General features: G+C 40.7%; 1 protein-coding gene across 1 annotated transcript in view; it reads right to left on the bottom strand.

Moving 5' to 3' along the window:
- ATG14 (autophagy related 14) overlaps nt 1-19,025 on the bottom strand; it is a 46,107-nt gene that overhangs the window by 23,839 nt on the left and 3,243 nt on the right. Inside the window, exons 2-4 of the mRNA XM_002753930.6 lie at nt 5,977-6,039; nt 4,212-4,254; nt 1,173-1,254 (exon numbers count right to left, since the gene is read on the bottom strand). Coding sequence (XP_002753976.3) covers nt 1,173-1,254; nt 4,212-4,254; nt 5,977-6,039 — 188 coding nt within the window. The remainder of the gene's footprint in view (nt 1-1,172; nt 1,255-4,211; nt 4,255-5,976; nt 6,040-19,025) is intronic.

Here is a 19,025-nt window from a genome sequence, read left to right on the forward strand (position 1 = left end):
TGCTGCCCTAATTCTCTAGTAATCCCATGAAACTCCAGGTGAGCACTTTATTAGGACAAATGTTTTCAACGGAAGCTTTACACCATTACATGCTACTATAAAAGACTTGCTTCTGGAAGCAACGAGTTGACAAGAAAAAGATTCACGAGGTCTGACGGTGACTCATCCTAAACTTTAAACACTGATCTTCAGAAATTCATGGACTGCAGCTTGCTGCTGGCGCTCATTTAATGTTACGTAAACACACTCTGAGTCTGAAATAAATCTGATTTTCAGGGTGAAAATAAAACATAAAAGCTTTTCTTGGAGTTATTTCTAAACAGAACATGTCTCTAATCTTAATGTAACAGAAATGAATATGATGTTATATTAGGATTAGAGACAAAAGTATTCTGGGGGCAAATGGGAAATAGGTTAAGATGTAGGATTTCTAAGAGAATTCATTTTGACAATGGCCTATGATAAAGTATAAAGTGTACAAATATGATGTAAAATTAATACAGATTAAAATGTGGAGACTCACTAAGGGAAAAAAAAAAAACCAATATTCTGTGCTTCTGCCATGTCATTACAAGTGAGTACTAAGTGAGACTGTGAGCTTCCTGTTAGCCAAGGCAAATAGAAACATACATTCCTTAACTTTTTTTTTTTTTTACAGAGTTTCGCTCTTGTTGTCCAGGCTGGAGTGCAATGGCGCGATCATGGCTCACTGCAACCTCTGCCTCACGGGTTCAAGCGATTCTCCTGCCTCAGCCTCCCGAGTAGCTGGGATTATAAGCACCTGCCACCATATCTGGCTAATTTTTGTATTTTTAGTAGAGACAGGGTTTCGCCATGTTGGCCAAGCTGGTCTCGAACTCCTGACCTCAAGTGACCCACCTGCCTTGGTCTCCCAAAGTACTGGGATTATAGGTGTGAGCCACCACGCCTGGCCAACTTCTTTAACTGAGAAAAGAATCTGGTTGTTTGAGGCCTCTATAAGTGTGTATCTAATTTTTAAAAATTCCTTACACAAACGTTTTACAAGGAAAGATGAAGGCAAGTAGTAAACTTCTCCCAAGTTGCCACTGCCCCATCCCTTGCTTTCTTTCTATGTCCCTCTAGTTTATCATTCCCACAAAATTCCACCTAAGTGCTTTCTAGGGCTGGAAGAAAGGGGGCAAGTTACTTACTTTTCTTCATTTCTTCGTTTCCTTTACATATTGTTTGTTTTAACTGTTCAATCCTCATCTTGCAGGACATTATTTTCCATCTCTGAAAAAAGCATGTAATAAATGTTACAAACGTTGGTCTCTTATGATTATTATATGATTACCTATCTGGGATCACTACTTATTTTCAGGTATGTCAGAAAACCTAACGAAGAAAAGGGCACTATAATTATGTTTGTTATAGCTTTTGTAACTATGGAAGATTACGAAAAAGAGAACAATGTTTTTCTGGCTCAATGCAGACAAAAGAGAAAATAAGGGAAATTATGAGAGCAAAGAAAAAAGTTGAAGGACATTCTCTAAACCCTCTCTGACTATAGCCACATGTGGTTACTTAAAACTCATTTTACATCATACCAACTCAAAACTTCAGTTCCTTACTCACACCACCCTCATGTCAAATGTTTGACATCACACATGTCTAGCGGCTACTGGATTGGACAGCAAAGATACACAACACAGGCATCATCACACAGAGTTCTACTGACGTACTGCTCCAAACCTCTAGTGCTGAGGTTATATTAACGTCTAGAGGAGACAGTTAACATAACCGAGTCATCTCACCCAATAAACAAATAGTACTTAAAAGTTAATAAAAATGGCAACAAAACAAACATTACTTTTTCAGTGCATAACTCAAGTAAGAGCTCCTGAAAAGCCTCAGAAAATTATACAAAACATGAAACTGCCTCTTTATATTACCAGGAGTTAGGTTCAGCATCCCCTAAAACAGCAGTCCCCAACCTTTTTGGCACCAGAGACTGGTTTTGTGGAAGACAATTTTTCCACAGACAGGGTGGGGGATGGTTTACAGGGATGAGACTGTCCCACCTCTGATCATCAGGCATTATTTTCTCATAAGGAGTGCATAACCCAGATCCCTCGCACGTGCAGTTCATAACAGAGCTCATGCTCCTATGAGAATCTAATGCCACCACTGATCTGACAGGAGGTGGAGCTCAGGTGGTAATGCTTGGCTCACCCTACTCTTGCCTGGTTCCTAACAGGCCATAGACCAGTAGCCATATGTGCCCTGGGGTTGCGCACCCTTGCCTTAAGTGAACAGAGAGGATCAATAAAAATAGGATCTATGGGCCAGGTGCGGTGGTCACACCCGTAATCCCAGCACTTTGGGAGGCCGAGGTGGGTGGATCACAAGGTCAGGAGTTTGAGACCATCCTGGCCAACATGGTGAAACCCTATCTCTACTGAAAATACAAAATTTAGCTAAGCATGGTAGCACGTGCCTATAATCCCAGCTACTCGGGAGGCTGAGTCAGGAGAATTGCTTGAACCAGGGAGTCACAGGCTGCAGTGAGCCAAGATCACGCCACTGCACTCCAGCCTCATAACAGCGAGACTCTGAGACTCTGTCTCAAAAAAAAAAAAGGATCTATGGCCTTGTGCAGCCACTCACACCTGTAATCCTAGCCTTTGGGAAGCTAAGGCAGGCAGATCACTTGGGCTCAGGAGTTCAAGGCCAACCCAGGCAACATGGCGAAACCCCGTCTCTACCAAAATACAAAAAATTAGCCAGGTGCGGTGACATGCGCCTATGGTCCTAGTTACTGGAGAGGTTAGAGTCCAGTGGTGTGATTACAGCCTCACTTCAGCCTTGACCTCCCTGACTCAAGCGATCCTCCCACCTCAACCTCCTGAGTAGATGGAACTACAGGAATACACTACTATACCTCACTAATTTTTGGTTTTTGTTTTTGTAGATGTGGGGTTTTGCCATGTTGCTCAGGCTGGTCTTGAATTCCTGGGCTCAAGCAATCCACTTCGGCCTCCCAAAGTGCTGGGATTACAGGCATGAGCCACCACCGCACCCAGCCCAGATTTTTTAAGAGTATTTTATATTTAAGGGACATACTCGCATAAATGGAATCACACTTTACCCTACTTTACTTTTTTTCCCATTAATAAATATAACGTGGACATCATTACACAGCAATATATGTAGACTTTTTTGTTTGAAGATTTATTCTTTCCTGCTGCTTTTTCAGCTTTGTTTCCACTTTTGCAGGAGCAGACTCAGCTGACAACCGTGCCAATCTCCTCTTGGGCTCTTCCTTTGTGGCCCCTTCAGTGGAGGTCACTGACCTTCCTCTTAAGCTTCCAGTTACAGGGAGGGCATGTGCCAAGAGTGCCTGCAGGGCACAGCACACCTGTCTAGAGCCTTAGCAAAGCAGGGCTGCCTGGCCTCTGCCATGCCTTCCTCAAACTCTTTATTTTCATACGCTCTACTCGTTTTTTCCCCACAGTTTAATTAATTGTTAAACTTTTTTTTTTTTTTTTTGAGGGAGTCTGACTTTGTCACCCAGGCTGGAGTGCTGCGGCACCATCTCGGCTCACTGCAGCCTCCACCTCCTGGGTTCGAGTCATTTTCCTGCCTCCCAAGTACCTGGGATTACTTGACCAGGTGTGAGCCATTACACCTGGTCAGAAGTTTTTTTTTTTTATTTTTATTTTTTTGCCAATCAGTTTGAGCTTATGAGGTTGCTCAGGTTGGCCTTGAACTGATGACCTCGCCTTCGCAAGCGCCATGACCTCTGGCAGGAGCCACTTTGGACCCCCAGAAGTTTTAATCTGTTAGGTAATCTGTCAAAATGCTTTCCTCTATGGTTTATAAAGGTTCTCCCCACTACAAGATTATGTAAATACCTACCAATATTTTCTTTGACACATTTAATCATTAACCCATTTGAAGTATGTATATGATAAATAATTTTTGCAAAAAGGATAATAGCCCACTGTTTTTGTTTTTCTATGTCAACACCAAGTTTCATAATTATCCTTTATGATGGCTCCATAATTAATTGCTGATACCCCATTTTTGGTATCTGGATGAAATATTTGAGAAGGTCACACTACAAGTGGATTTAAGCAGAGGACTACCAAATATGACTTAAAAATTTTTTTAATTAAAAATGATTTTATAAGCTCTACCAACTTAAAACCAAGTTGCCTCAAGTAAAAAGAACATATATTACAGCTTACCAACTGATCTGTTATCCATTTTCCTTCCATAGCTTTTAACACTCTGTATGGAAAAGAGACAGAAAATAAGCTCTTAAAAATTAAAAAATTCTGTGACTTTCAAGAATGTAAAACCAAAAACTTTTAAAATGAAGTTCTTCGAAATGGCTAGAAATATCAAAACGGGACTTAGCATTTAAAGTGTTTTCCAGAATCCCTGTTCTCTGCAATTTTTTTCATCTCCTTCCTTTTGCAGTTCTGAACACTCCTAAGAGCCTTTCTACAAATGCCCACAATAAATCTGCCTAACGGCCTTAGCCTTTGTCCTCAGTCATCAGTAATTTCCACCCATCATAATTCACAGTAATAGTTACAAGAGAATGAATTAATGATCTAAAATACTATGGTTAGTTCCCAAAGAAATGATACATGCCAGTATCTCCAAAGATTTGTTCTATAGAATAAAATGTTCTATGGGAAAAATAAAGTTTTCATGTTTGAGTAAGTTAGAGAAATTTCGGAGTTAAAAAAATTCAAGCAGGTTTCTCTAATACAGAATATCCTGGAAGATTTAAACTGCTCATGAATGTGTTTATCAGACCATTGCAGACTCTAGAGAAGCTGGGGTCACACTGTGGGAATCACTGGCCTGATCATTAACTGTTTCCACAAAGAGGTGTGAGACATCCATGTTGGCATGGTTTGGGGAGTGTCACAAAAGAGACAACCCTTTAAAAGCCTTGAGAGATGGGCAGGATGTGCTCAGAGAGGAGGAAAAGCACTGAGTTGGAGAGAAACTGAATGAAGGCACAGAGATGCAAACATCTGGAGCACATCTGAGAAGCAGGTTCTATACCAGAACGTTCTATAGGACAATTTTCTTTTTTTTTTTTTGAGACGGAGTTTCGCTCTTGTTACCCAGGCTGGAGTGCAATGGCACGATCTCAGCTCACCGCAACCTCCACCTCCTGGGTTCAGGCAATTCTCCTGCCTCAGCCTCCTGAGTAGCTGGGATTACAGGCACTTGCCACCATGCCCAGCTCATTTTTTGTATCTTTAGTAGAGACGGGGTTTCACCATGTTGACCAGGATGGTCTCGATCTCTTGACCTCGTGATCCACCCGCCTCGGCCTCCCAAAGTGCTGGGATTACAGGCTTGAGCCACCGCGCCCGGCCAGGACAATTTTCGCGCCCGGCCAGGACAATTTTCAATACTAGGGAGTGGGAGATTCATCAGGGGTGCCTGTTAATAACTCAGATTCCCCCTGCCCCGCCAAAAAAAAACAAACAAACCTAAGATTCCTGGGCCTCACCCCGTATCTACTGCATTTGAATCTCTGAGGATAGGATTCTAAAAATTTGAATTTTTAACCATTATCTCAGCTAATGAATTCTGATAGAGATGATGTGCAGACCATATGTTGCAAAATACTGATACGCACAAAGGAAGAAAGGTAAATGGAAGCAGTAATGTCCTATGGGAGCCAACAGCACTAACTTAAGTCTAATCATACCCACTGTCCTGGACCCACACACCAATTATCAGTACCAGGGATTTGATTCATTATCTACTGTGTACAACGCACCAGGTCTGAGACAAGTATTTTCTAGAAACTTAATAACTTCTCCTGCTTTACCTCTCTCAGATGCACTCCTTTTTCTACACTTTAAGAGATTGTATCCTAAATTCAGTAAGTTAGCAATTCATATATCTGCATACCACAGCAATGAATTAAACCAAATGGTGACTAGATCTCCTCCACAAATTAAAAGGCAAAACACTCACTCTTTTTGAAATTCTTCTTGCTTGCTCTTAAGTCGGCTTAACCTTTCCTTCTTGTCAATAAACCTGTAAGAAAAAATTCAATGTCTTATTTAAATATTCATTTGTTTTTGTTCTATGAGACTATGCAAATTCCCCAGAACGAATCATTCTGCAGTCATGTGAAAATGTCATTGTCCTGATAGTAAATACACATCTTCTCAATGGGATGCACACAAATGCTAACCATCTGATTCTTTTAAAACTAAGCTCAAATCCTCAACTTTAAAATTCTTCCTGGGTTTATAAAATATAAACTGTATCTTATATCTTCCCCCCAGGTTAAATGATGTCAAAATAGGCACATCACAAGATTAAAGTGAATCTGAATCCAAGGAAATTGATGCTTTCAGTAGAAAACAAATTTTAATTACTAATCTGGATTCAATCCTGCTCTCTCCTACAAACTGATTCCTTATAATAAGTTTTTTAAAATTGTATGTACACTTTTTTTCCACTAATTTTATTGCTAGTCAGTATAGGCTAACAAATTAGTAAAAGTTATCAAAAAGAAGGGATATCACATTGCAATATGTGGTATTGTAATACTATATGTCCGTTTCTATCCTTATCCTTATTTTCTTCCTGCTAACTTACTTGGGGGTTTGTTTTATAATTTTACAGTTTAAGGTGATAACTCAGGTCAATTTTAAACTTCTGTTTCTTTTAAATGTAATCACATGAAGTTTTACATTTCCTTCTATGCACTGTTACCAGGTCATGTAATCTTGAGGATATCTGGGGAGATATACCTGCTGGTTTAGGAGCCATTGATTTTCACGTGTGGATTAAAAAAGAAAGACAAATGTGGGAGCACATACATACTACTTTTATAACTAGGTTTTCAGGAATGTTGCCACATTACCTTCACTGACAAGTTTTAAGAATATACGATTGGCCAGGTGTGGTGGCTAATGCCTGTAATCCCAGCACTTTGGGAGGCTGAGGTGGGTGCATCACCTGAGGTTAGGAGTTTGAGACCAGCCTGACCAACATGGAGAAACCCTGCCTCTATTAAAAATATAAAAATCAGCCGGGCGCGGTGGCTCACAGCAACCTCCGCCTTCTGGGTTCAGGCAATTCTCCTCCCTCAGCCTCCTGAGTAGCTGGGACTACAGGCACACGCCACCATGCCCAGCTAATTTTTTGTATTTTTAGTAGAGACGGGGTTTCACCATGTTGACCAGGATGGTCTCGATCTCTTGACCTTGTGATCCACCCACCCCGGCCTCCCAAGGTCCTGGGATTACAGGCGTGAGCCACCGAGCCCAGTACTACTGTTACTGTTTCTAATTTAATTCATTCTGATGTAGTTACAAAATATATTCTGTGTGATTTCATTCTTGTGACTTGAGACCGTCTTATGGCTTTGCATATGGTAGAAAGTTCCATGCACATCTGAAAGAATGTGTATGCTACAGCTGTTGGGCAGTGTTCTATAAATGTCAACTAGTTGAAGGTGGTTGACAGTGCCACTCAGCTCTTCTCGATCTGTGCTGTTCAACGTGGTAGCCACCAGCCACATGTGGCTACTGAGTACCTAAAATGTGGCTTGCTGCTTAATAAGGGCATGAACAAAAAAAAAATTGTATGACTAACATCATATAATTGATTATGGAATGAACAGTGACCCACTGACCATTTTCAAGAAAAGAGGGATAATGACGCATGCTGCAGTTACATGATGTGATGTCCAAGAACAGACTTTTGGCTATCTCCCAGCATAAAGGAAAACAATTCAACAGGCCATAACAGACCTAAAAATAATGTGGACAAAGAAGTCTTTCCAAAATACTATTACTTCAATCCCATGTTTGAAACATACCCCAAGATATCTACTTCTAAGAGGAAGAAATAGATTAGTCTAATCATGACCCTAACAAATTTAATAGTCGCTGAAAATGCACAATACACATTAAACAGAAAAAGCAAATAGGCAATATAATATGTGACACAATTATATGAGTATTTAAATTTAAATTTAAATTAAATGAAAAGTTCAGATCCTCAGTTGTATTACATCCACATTTCATCAGCCACATATGACTGACTGGATGGCATGGATACAGAACACTTCCACCACTGCAGAAAGTTCTACTGGATAGTACCTGCAGTGCCCAGTAAGGTGACGTGAAGTTAGAAAACTCAGAAACCAATGTGGAATGTGGACGAACCCACAGATTCATCAGTCAGTCTATCAGGCATTTACTATGTACCTGCAACAGAGAAAAAGGCATCCTCCAGAATATTAAGAAATCTAATAAATTCTCCTGCAGTGACTGTGAAATTGTCGGACATATCACTTGTTGTATGCTTCCATTTCCTTGAAACAAAAACGAGAGACTAATGTGGTATTTACTTTTACATCACCGAGACAACATGGTGATTTATGTTCTGCTGATAATCTATAGAAAATGACAAACTCACAAGTTAGCAATCTCAAGCCATGCAAGGGACTGACATGGACAATAAAATCTTGCCTTTACAGGTTAAAAAAGTTTTCCTTTGAGGTCTGTTGTAAAAACGCCACTTTTCTCTAAAACAAATTCAGAAGACAGACAACTGTGTCTAGCTTAATAGTGAGCTGATTCTCCTGCACTTTGTTAAAAACACAAAAGAAACAAACTCTTACAAACAAATACACAGATGGCAGCAGCAATAACAAAAGGTAAGTCCTACTGTATCAAATATTGAAAAGAATGGCAAAAACAGCAATTACTTTTGCACCAATCTCATCCTTCATGAAAGAAATTAAAAATAGGTGGTGTCAGCAAAGCTCAAGAGCCGATGACACCAAGCCACACAGGTGGGTCAGCGCCTCAACTGCTCACTCAGCCACTTATCCAGGCTCTGCATTCTCCACCCCACCACTCACAGGAGATAAAAAATTCATTCCACAAGTCTGTGCTTTCTCAATATGGCTTCCAAGAAGTGAAAAATAAAGTATCACTCACTATATTCTAACCAATTTAATGATACATATTATATGTATAGTTTTTAGAAGTATACTAGGGGGGAATCCATATTTCACATATTGTTTTCACAAATTGGGGCTATCACATAAAATATCTTGGTCTCTTTTTTCCATGCCAGAACACATTGATCTAATTCACTAATAGGGACACAGCATTTTGCAGAATGGATGCCATACAAACCTCTACAGGTGAACACCAGTCTTCCTTCCAAATTTTCACTATTATCAGTAATGATACAAATGAATAGCCTAGTGTACCTTTACAGACTTTTCAGTTTCTCTATAAGAAATACCTATAAATAAAATTAACTTGGCCGGGTGAGGTGGGGTCATGCCTGTAATCCCAGCACTTTGGGAAGCCAAGGTGGTTGGCACACCTAAGGGTCAGGAATTTGAGACCAGCCTGGCCAACATGGCGAAACCCCATCCCTACTAAAACTCCAAAAAATTAGCTGGACGTGGTGGCAGGTGCCTGTAATCCCACTTACTTGGGAGGCTGAGGCAGGAGAACTGCTTGCCCGGGAGGTTGCAGTAAACCGATGATGCCGCTGCACCCCAGTCTGGGTGACAGAGCGAGACCATCTCAAAATAAATAAAATAAAAAATAAACTGCTTACTTAAAGAATATTTACATGCAAAACTGTGGGTAATCCTCAAATTCCCTCTAAAACACTTCACACAATTTACAACCCCACCAACAGAATGTGCTTTCTCACAATCTCCACGAAAACTGGACATTTCTTATTTTTTGCTAATCTGATTGGCTCCTATCTCTCCCTCTGAGAGAAGACTCATAATTCACGTATTTGCATTTATTTCATTATTATAAAGGTTGAACAACTTTTCGTATTTTATTAGCTACTGATTTTTCTTATTTCCCTATGTCCTTCAATTTTTTTAGTTTTCTTTTTCCTTCAAGGATTATTTAGCAAGAAAATTGACCATTTTTCTTTCACACATCTCAAAATTATTTTTCCTATTTTCTTGTTACTTATGTTTCTGCTCTACAGAATTGTCTGAACTTTTAATGTAGGCACACATCATTTTGTTGTTGTTATTAATGACACTAGTTTTTGTGCTGTTTCCTGAAAGAAATCTGCCAGTGAACCTGTTCAATGCCTGGCTCTTTCTTATAACACTATTTCCTGTATTTTCTCTCCCAATTAACAAATGTCTTCCATATTGTTTACTAAATTACTCCATAGTTAAATGATTTGGGTTCACTCCCCCCAAAAAAAGTATTCTCTCAAATGAATTTTTATGTTTCATAAATTCTTCCATACGTTTATGACTTATGATTTTTTTCTGTTAAAAAACGGTACTCCCTGAAACCGACTTTCCAGCAGTCCCTCTGTGATCCAGACTGATGGGAACCAGGAGAGTAGTACTCACACACAGCCCCAGTGGTATAGAGAAAGCACACAACCTGGGCTTGGGCTTCAGAGGGAGCCACCCTGTAGCGCTGCCTGTCCAAGCTGAGACCTGAGGGTGAGTCAGAGTTGATTCCATTAAGGGAAGGAAGACCATGGAGACGGAAAAAAATTCTATATAAATGCACCGAAGCATTTAACACACCAAGTGGGAAAAAACAATGATGGGAGAATGCTAATGAGGTAGTAGTTAATGAGAGTCTCATTTCCACTCTGTTCCCTGACTACAATCGTGGGCAACTGAGTAGACCTATATACAGGTCAGACTCTTCACAGAAATCTGCCCTGTAACTACCAGAAAAACAACACCAGGGCATGTACTCCACTCTATTGGGGATGCATACTATTACTTCTGTGCTAGGAATAATCAGCCTCACCAAAACACCCACAATTTACTGAGCACTTACTATGTCCCAAGCACAGCACCTTTCATAAAGTAACTCTCACCCCTCCACCTCCCTGCCCAGTCCTTTCCCTCATCCTAGAGCGATACATTTACTTTGTGCCTAAGGTTACGGCAATGAAAGGCCTCAGAAACACTCCTAATGGATTTTAACAAAGACAAAAGATAGATTTCAAATAAGCAATTGAGGGCCTGAAAAAATATTCAACCCTTTGATTAAGTTACTGAATTTCACGAAATCTATCCTAAGAAAGTAACAGAGATGAGGAAATACTCATGTTTGAAGGCACCAAATCACAAAATCAGTCCTAATAAGAAACTGGAAACTTTAGTGTTCAATGGGAGAAAGACTAAATGATGGTTAATTGCCACAAAGGACACTAAAATATTTTTATAGGCAAAGATATGAGTATGCCTTTATTCTTTAATCATACTAGAGTATGATTTTTATAGGCAAATAAGATATAAAAAACCTGGTCCACAGGATTTTTTTTTTAACCTTACATTAGAATATTTAGGATATGAGGAAGCATAGTATATATTCCATTGTCAGGAATAAAGGTTAAAAATCATTTACAGAAATTAGAAACAGGCCAGGTGTGGTGGCTCACACCTGTAATCTCAATACTTCAGGAGTCCAAGGCAGGAGGATTATTTGAGGCAAGGGGTTCAACACCAGCCTGGCAACACAGTAAGACTCCATCTCCACAAAAAAAAAATTATTAAAAAATAGTTCGGCATGGTGCTGCACGTCTATAGTCCTAACTTCTCTGGAGGCTGAGGTAGGAGGATCCCGTGAACCCATGAATTAGAGGCTGCGCTGAGCTATGATCCTACACTACACTTTGGCCTGGGTGGCAGAGAACCTGTCTCTCAAAAAAACAAAATAGAATAGAAACGGTGTTGTTCAGTTTCCTCATTTGTAAAATGGGAATAACGCTTACATACTCCTTGGTAAAGGGATTAAGATAAATATGAAAGCAGTGGGTACAGATGCTTAGCACATACATATGCCAGCTTCCCATTTCTTCACTGCAACGAGTGATTCTGCACTTAATCTTACTGGGTATTAAACTCAACTATAGAATCAGACCATGAGAAGAGACAGAGGGATTATGAAACCAGGATAAGGCAGTCCTAACTAGACTTGCTTCTTCTGCACATAGAGAAAATGCATACTACAGTTACTTCATTCAACTTACTCTAAATTAAGAAGACATCCTTTAGAAACAAAAATAGAAAAATTCCATTGTAAAATAGTAAACAAATTTAGAAAAATAAAAGGGATAGTCATATATAATCTTTTTTTTTTTTTTTCATGAAGTGACTGAATAATTCTAACTTAGGATTTTAAAAAGATAAAAGTTTACAGCTAAAAAAGGAGTAAGTAATATTCTCTGTACTGGCATGCCAAAAAATAAAAAACCACCCAGCAAAATAGTATGTGTTGCGTGATCCCACTATGGCAGAGAATACACATAGAATACTGAAGACCGAATCTCATCTATAACAGAGGCACCTTTATGTGGGGAAACTGTGAGAGAATTTTGCTATTTCTATAATGTTTGAGCTAAACACTTCCAAAGTCATATTTGTAATATTTAGCTCTTTTTAAAAACATGCATTATACATTTAAATGTAAATTTAAAATTCTAAATACTCAAATTCAACTACATCTTCTTTGAAGAAAATATCCAAAATAAAAATGTTTTGAAACTGTGATGGGATGGAAATGGTCACTGAGAGTTATTATTCGCCAAGTAGGGGACCCATGGAACTGACCTGGGAGCATGGATTACATCATTTACTAAGAGGAGTTCACAAATACCTGTCCTAGAAGGACTCTGATTATTAAAGGAATTTTCCATTTTGAGACACAACTACAAATTCATCTGAAAAATGTTTTGAAGAATTAAACTAGGGCTGGAGTCTTTCACTTGGTTCTGGCGGAAAGTAGTTCAATTTTACTAAAAAGACACTCACTGAACTCTCACACCTTAACCACAACCCTGATCCCCAAAGCACCCTGCTCCTTTCTGGCAGTTTCCAACAGAAAAACGTATGCTCTCTCTGATTCCTTACACAGCCCTCTGGGATGTGCCATCACGGCTCTGCCATGCCCAAGTAAGCACTCAATTTCTATCACCACATCAATTCAGTACCTTCCCAGGCAACAGGAGGTGGCACATCTCAGGGTTATTTTTATAATCACATTTTCCATGAAGTATGTCTTTTGGTGTTTGAAAGAGACTTTAGATTATAAAAGCTCTTTTGCATTATGACAGGCCTTGAAAATATCTAGAAGTGAAGGAAATTAGGCATTCCAGGAAGCTTTACACAGTGACAGAGTGTACAGGTGGGGGGTGCTGCCTCTTCAGGGTTAATCCCAGCCCTTGGTTCACTAGAGCACATATAGCCTTCCAAGATACAGCATAATCTGTGTAACAAAATGGGATGTTTTCCTCTTCTGATACTGTTACACACACACACACACACACACACACACTCACAGAGTATAAAAATAAAGTTCAGATCTAAAAGTGAACTTAAGAATTAGCATAACCCTGTATTAAGCCAGCCAGGACAACCCTGAGACTCAGTTTCCTCTGCTTTAAATACCTTAATAACTCATGGGGTGAGGGTAGGGAAGAAATGAGATAGCAAATGCAAAAACCTTTTATAAGTTCTAAAAGGTATAATCATAAGAGTAGCCAGTGGCCAGGCGCAGTGGCTCAAGCCTGTAATCCCAGCAATTTGGGAGGCCAAGGCGGGTGGATCACGAGGTCAAGAGATCGAGACCATCCTGGTCAACATGGTGAAACCCCGTCTCTACTAAAAATACAAAAAAAAAAAAAAAAAAAAAAAAAAATTAGCTGGGCATGGTGGCGTGTGCCTATAATCCCAGCTACTCAGGAGGCTGAGGCAGGAGAATTGCCTGAACCTAGGAGGTGGAGGTTGCGGTGAGCCAAGATCCCGCCATTGCACTCCAGCCTGGGTAACAAGAGTGAAACTCCATCTCAAAAAAAAAAAAAGAGTAGCCAGTGATAGTGGATGAAAACAAGTGATATTTCTCAGCAGACCCACATTTTCTGGTGGAAAGACCATGAACAAACTCCAAGGGACAGGAATAGAGACCCTCTGAAGAATATAATGAAATAGTCATAAGGTAGATGAACTCTTATCTACCTTGTAGAGCTTTTGTTCTGCTGAGTTGAGTATACAAAACTGAATTCTCAAGACAATAGATTCTTATGGGCCACAGTGGCTGACAACCAAAAATATACCAGAGGGAGAACAGAACTATCTAAAGGATATTTTTTGGATTTCGGTTGTGCGTTCCCCTTCAAATCAGTAGCAATATTTAAATTTCTTCCTCATCTTTTATCCCATTTCTCAATTTGTTTAGGGCATGTATTCCCGTTTCCTGGTAAAAGTATAATCATATACTTTTTTTTTTTTTTTTTGAGAAGGAGTTTCGCTCTTGTTGCCCAGGCTGGAGTGCAATGGCGTTATCTCCGCTCACCGCAACCTCCACTTCCTGGGTTCAGGCAATTCTCCTGCCTCAGCCTCCTGAGTAGCTGGGATTACAGGCATGCGCCACTATGCCCAGTTAGTTTTTTGTATTTTTAATAGAGACAGGGGTTTCACCATGTTGACCAGGATGGTCTCAATCTCTTGATCTCGTGATCCACCCGCCTCGGCCTCCCAAAGTGCTGGGATTACAGCCTTGAGCCACTGCGCCCGGCTGATTTTTATATTTTTAATAGAGGCAGGGTTTCTCCATGTTGGTCAGGCTGGTCTCAAACTCCTAACCTCAGGTGATGCACCCACCTCAGCCTCCCAAAGTGCTGGGATTACAGGCATTAGCCACCACACCTGGCCAATCGTATATTCTTAAAACTTGTCAGTGAAGGTAATGTGGCAACATTCCTGAAAACCTAGTTATAAAAGTAGTATGTATGTGCTCCCACATTTGTCTTTCTTTTTTAATCCACACGTGAAAATCAATGGCTCCTAAACCAGCAGGTATATCTCCCCAGATATCCTCAGATTACATGACCTGGTAACCAATTTCTTTCCTGTTGTGAGTGGAATGATTACTTCAGGTATCTACTGGGTATCAGTGCTATTTCTGGTGTCAGACAAATATATAATCCATACAGTTCTTTTCCTGTTTGTTTTTTTTGAGATGGAGTTTCGCTGTTGTTACCCAGACTGGAGTGCAACGGCACGATCTCGGCTCACCACAACCTCTGCCTCCTGGGTTCAAGCAATTCTCCTGCCTCAGCCTCCTGAGTAGCTGGGACTACAGGTGTGCACCACCATGCCCAGCTAATTTTTGTGTTTTTAGTAGAGATGGGGTTTCACCATGTTGACCAGGATGGTCTTGATCTCTTGACCTTGTGATCCACCCGCCTCGGCCTCCCAAAGTGCTGGGATTATAGGCGTGAGCCACCACGCCCAGCTTTTGCTGTAATTTTAACATGTCCAGCAGTACAGATCCAAAGAAGATTGTGTTGGAGGTACTGCCTAATACCATTCCTCTTCTTTATCCCTTATGGAAGCATATAGTTTAAAAGGCAGATGGCAGGGAACATAGTTTCAGTTTACACTGAAGGCTGGGTCTTCCCCTTGGCGGGGTGGGGGAAGAAAAGGCAGATGAGAAAGCAGAGAAGGTATTGTACTGTTCAGGACTGGGGGCAAGATGGGAGATGAGGAAAGGATGTGGGTGAGATACCAAAGTTGTGAAGAAGTCTTCCCATCAAACAGCAACAAAAAAATGATGAGTTTAGATATTTCTCAACTAATCTGTCTGCCAAACTCATATTGTCCTCAAAAGTATTTAAAGACACATGTTCCCTTCTTAAGAGTTAAAGGAATTAATTATGTGAGATAGATTTATTTCTTTAATACTTAATTTTCCTTGAGCTGCTAAACCACTAAAACCTAGATATTCAGCTAGTCTGTTAATGAAACCTGAAAAAAATACATTTATCTTTACAAGAACTTTGATATGCACGTTCACATTCAAGATCCACATAGGCACAGCCAGTTTGGCTAATTTACTGAAAATTGGAGGTTAAACAAGGGTTTAAAACTGCTGTAGGGTTCCATATTTTATTACCAAGTGGTTTTCCACAGTTAGTGAGGGGCTTTTCATGAAGTTAAAAGGAAAAGGAGTCTAAAGGCAAATACAGAATACAAAATTTTCAAAAATAATGTAGAATATCTCACAATCGGCCTGTGGCCCACACAATTCAAGGCCTACTGACAGTGAGAATCCATGAGAGCAAAGACCTGTCTTTCTCCTCTGTACTTCCAGAAAATTTTGTGCACGTAACAGTGCCCAATGAGAGCTCATTAAAAAATACTTGGTTATTAGAACAATTGTCTTGGGTCTCAAGATACTTTTCACCCTACTAGACATTGGGCACTATTCTGGAAACAAAGGAAAACTAACAAACCACTCTTCTTCAAACAGCTCAGAAAAAAGCAGGATGGAGAGTTAGGTGAACCTGACCAAAGCAGACCACTGTGACAGTCCTGTTATCCTTGAACCTGAAAATTTCCTTCTTATTCTAAACACCAGAATGGTTCCGGTATTTGCTTTATATTTTTCTGCTTGGTCAGGAAAAGAAATACACTCACTATAACATATTTCTCTTCTGAATATCCAAGCTCACATTTAGCCAGTAATTTTTTAGTTCTTTTTTTTGTTTGTTTGTTTTTGAGATGGAGTGTTGCTCTGTTGCCCAGGCTGGAGTACAGTGGAGCAATCTCGGGTCATTGCAGCCTCTGCCTCCCAGGTTCAAGTGACTCTCGTGCCACCGTAGCTGAGATTACAGGCCCACACCACCACACCCAGCTAATTTTTGTATCTTTAGAAGAGATGGGGTTTCACCATGTTGGCCAGGATAGTCTCACACTCCTGGCCTCAAGTGATCTGCCTGCCTCGATCTCCCAAAGTGCTGGGATTACAGGTATGAGCCACTGCACCCAACCCCTATGTTGAATTTTAAAAGTTGTATTGCTTTTGCCATTCCTTCAACAACATGTCTAAGTTCTGCTACTTGCTGCTGCTGGGCTGGTGATCTGAAAGAACAAGATCAGAATTCATGTCTTCATGGAACTACATTCTGGATGTGGCTATCTTCCTCAAATAAATGATGTTACACATCATGTGTGGTACCATGAAAGAAACAGTATTGTGACAGCAAATAATGAATGGGGGAAAAGATAGAAGTGGGAACCTATCTTAGTGAGGGAGGTCAGAAGGCCTCAGCAAAGAAGTGACATTTAAGTTGAATGGTGAAACACAAGGTATCTATCAGGAGGAAAAGTGTCCCAGCCAGAAGGAACCGCAAGGAAAAAGCCACAGTGGTGGAAGTTTCATGTGATTGAGGATTTGAGAGAAGGCCTGCAACTGTGGAGCAGTGAAAAAGAGGGAGCACAGGGATGAATTTACCTGAGTGCTTAATACACTGTGGCAATCATGCTAAACACTTTAAATGGGTGCTCTTTTGTAATCACTACTAGAAACCTATGAAGTTAGATACTCTGCCATTTTCAAATGAAATAAACATGAGGTCAAAAAACATGCTCAGGGCCAGGCACAGTGGCTCATGCCTGTAATTCCAGCACATGGGGAGGCTGAGGCTAGCGAGTGGCTCAAGCTCAGAAGTCCAAGACTGGCCTGGGCAACATGGGAACACCCTGTCTCTACAAAAAATACAAAACAAAAAAACAAAAACAAAAACAACTAGTTAGGCATGTTGACACGTGCCTGTCGTCCCAGATACCAGGGAAGCTGAGACAGGAGAGCTGCTTGAGCCCAGGGAGGTCAAAGCTGCAGTGAGCCGTGATCTTGCCACTGCATTCCCACCTGGGTGACGGAGTGAGACCCTGTACTCTCCCCAGCAACCAAAAAATTGCTCAAACTTACATAGCAGCCAGGCACGGTGGCTCATATCTGTAATCCTAACACTTTGGGAGGCTGAGGCAGGAGGATCATTGAACCCACAAGTTCAAGACCAGCCTAGAAAACTGAGGGAGACCTTGACTCAACAAAAAGTTTAAAAATTAGCCAGGTGTGGTGGTGCATGCCTGTAGTCTCAGCTACTCAAGAGGCTGAGATGGGAGGATTGCTTGAGCCCAGGAATTTGAGGCTGCAGCAACCTATGACTGTGCCACTGCACTCCAGCCTGGGTGACACAGCAAGACCCTGTCAAAAAAAAAATCACATAGCAAGTGGTAGAGCTTGGATTCAATTCAAGGGAGTGTGAGTCCAAAGCTCACTTTTTTTTTTTTTTCAGACAGAGTTTCCCTCTTGTTGCCCAGGCTGGAGTGCAATGGCATGATCTTGGCTCATCGCAACCTCCGCCTCCCGGTTCAAGTCATTCTCTTGCCTCAGCCTCCCAAGTAGCTGGGATTACAGGCATGCGCCGCTACGCCTGGCTAATTTTGTATTTTTAGTAGAGACAGGTTTTCTCCACGTTGGTCAGGCTGGTCTCAAACTCCCGACCTCAGGTGCTCTGCCTGCCTCAGCCTCCCACAGTGCTAGGATTACAGGCATGAGCCACACTGTGCCTTGCCCCAAAGCCCACATTTTTAATTCAACCTTACAGTCTAAGGTAGAGAGGTAAATAGTCACCAAATCACACGGGGCGTCATATGCCATAGTAAGGACCTCGGATTTTATTTTAAATGCAACAGGAGCCAATGAAAGGTTTAAGCAAAACCATGACATTATTTCATTTACATTTCTATCGTGTCTGCTGTTTGGAGACTAGAGGCAAGGTAGGGAAGACTTGTCTGAGTAAAAGAAGGGAGATCACTAAGTAGTCAGGAGAAAAATGATGGTGGTCTGAACTAAAAGTGGATAGATTCAAGATATATTTTGACATCAAAGTGAATCAGACTTGCTGATTATCTGAATGTAGAGAGTACGAGAAAAGGAAAAAGTCTAGGATAACTCCCAGGTTTCCGGCTTTAGTAACAAATGGATCGTAATGGATAACACTGAAATGGTCTAGAAACAGACTGTGTTTGGGAAAAAGGAGTAGAGTCAGTTCAATCATCCCATAAATCTTTACTTAGCTTCTACTATTTAAGAATACGACAGTTACAAAAGAGAAAAACTCTTGCCCTCACAGAGTTTCCAACACTGAGGTGGGGAGCAGTTAGGCAAATTAATATGCACAACATC

Source organism: Callithrix jacchus, chromosome 8, assembly GCF_049354715.1.
Source record: "Callithrix jacchus isolate 240 chromosome 8, calJac240_pri, whole genome shotgun sequence".
Taxonomy (NCBI): Eukaryota; Metazoa; Chordata; class Mammalia; order Primates; family Cebidae; genus Callithrix; species Callithrix jacchus.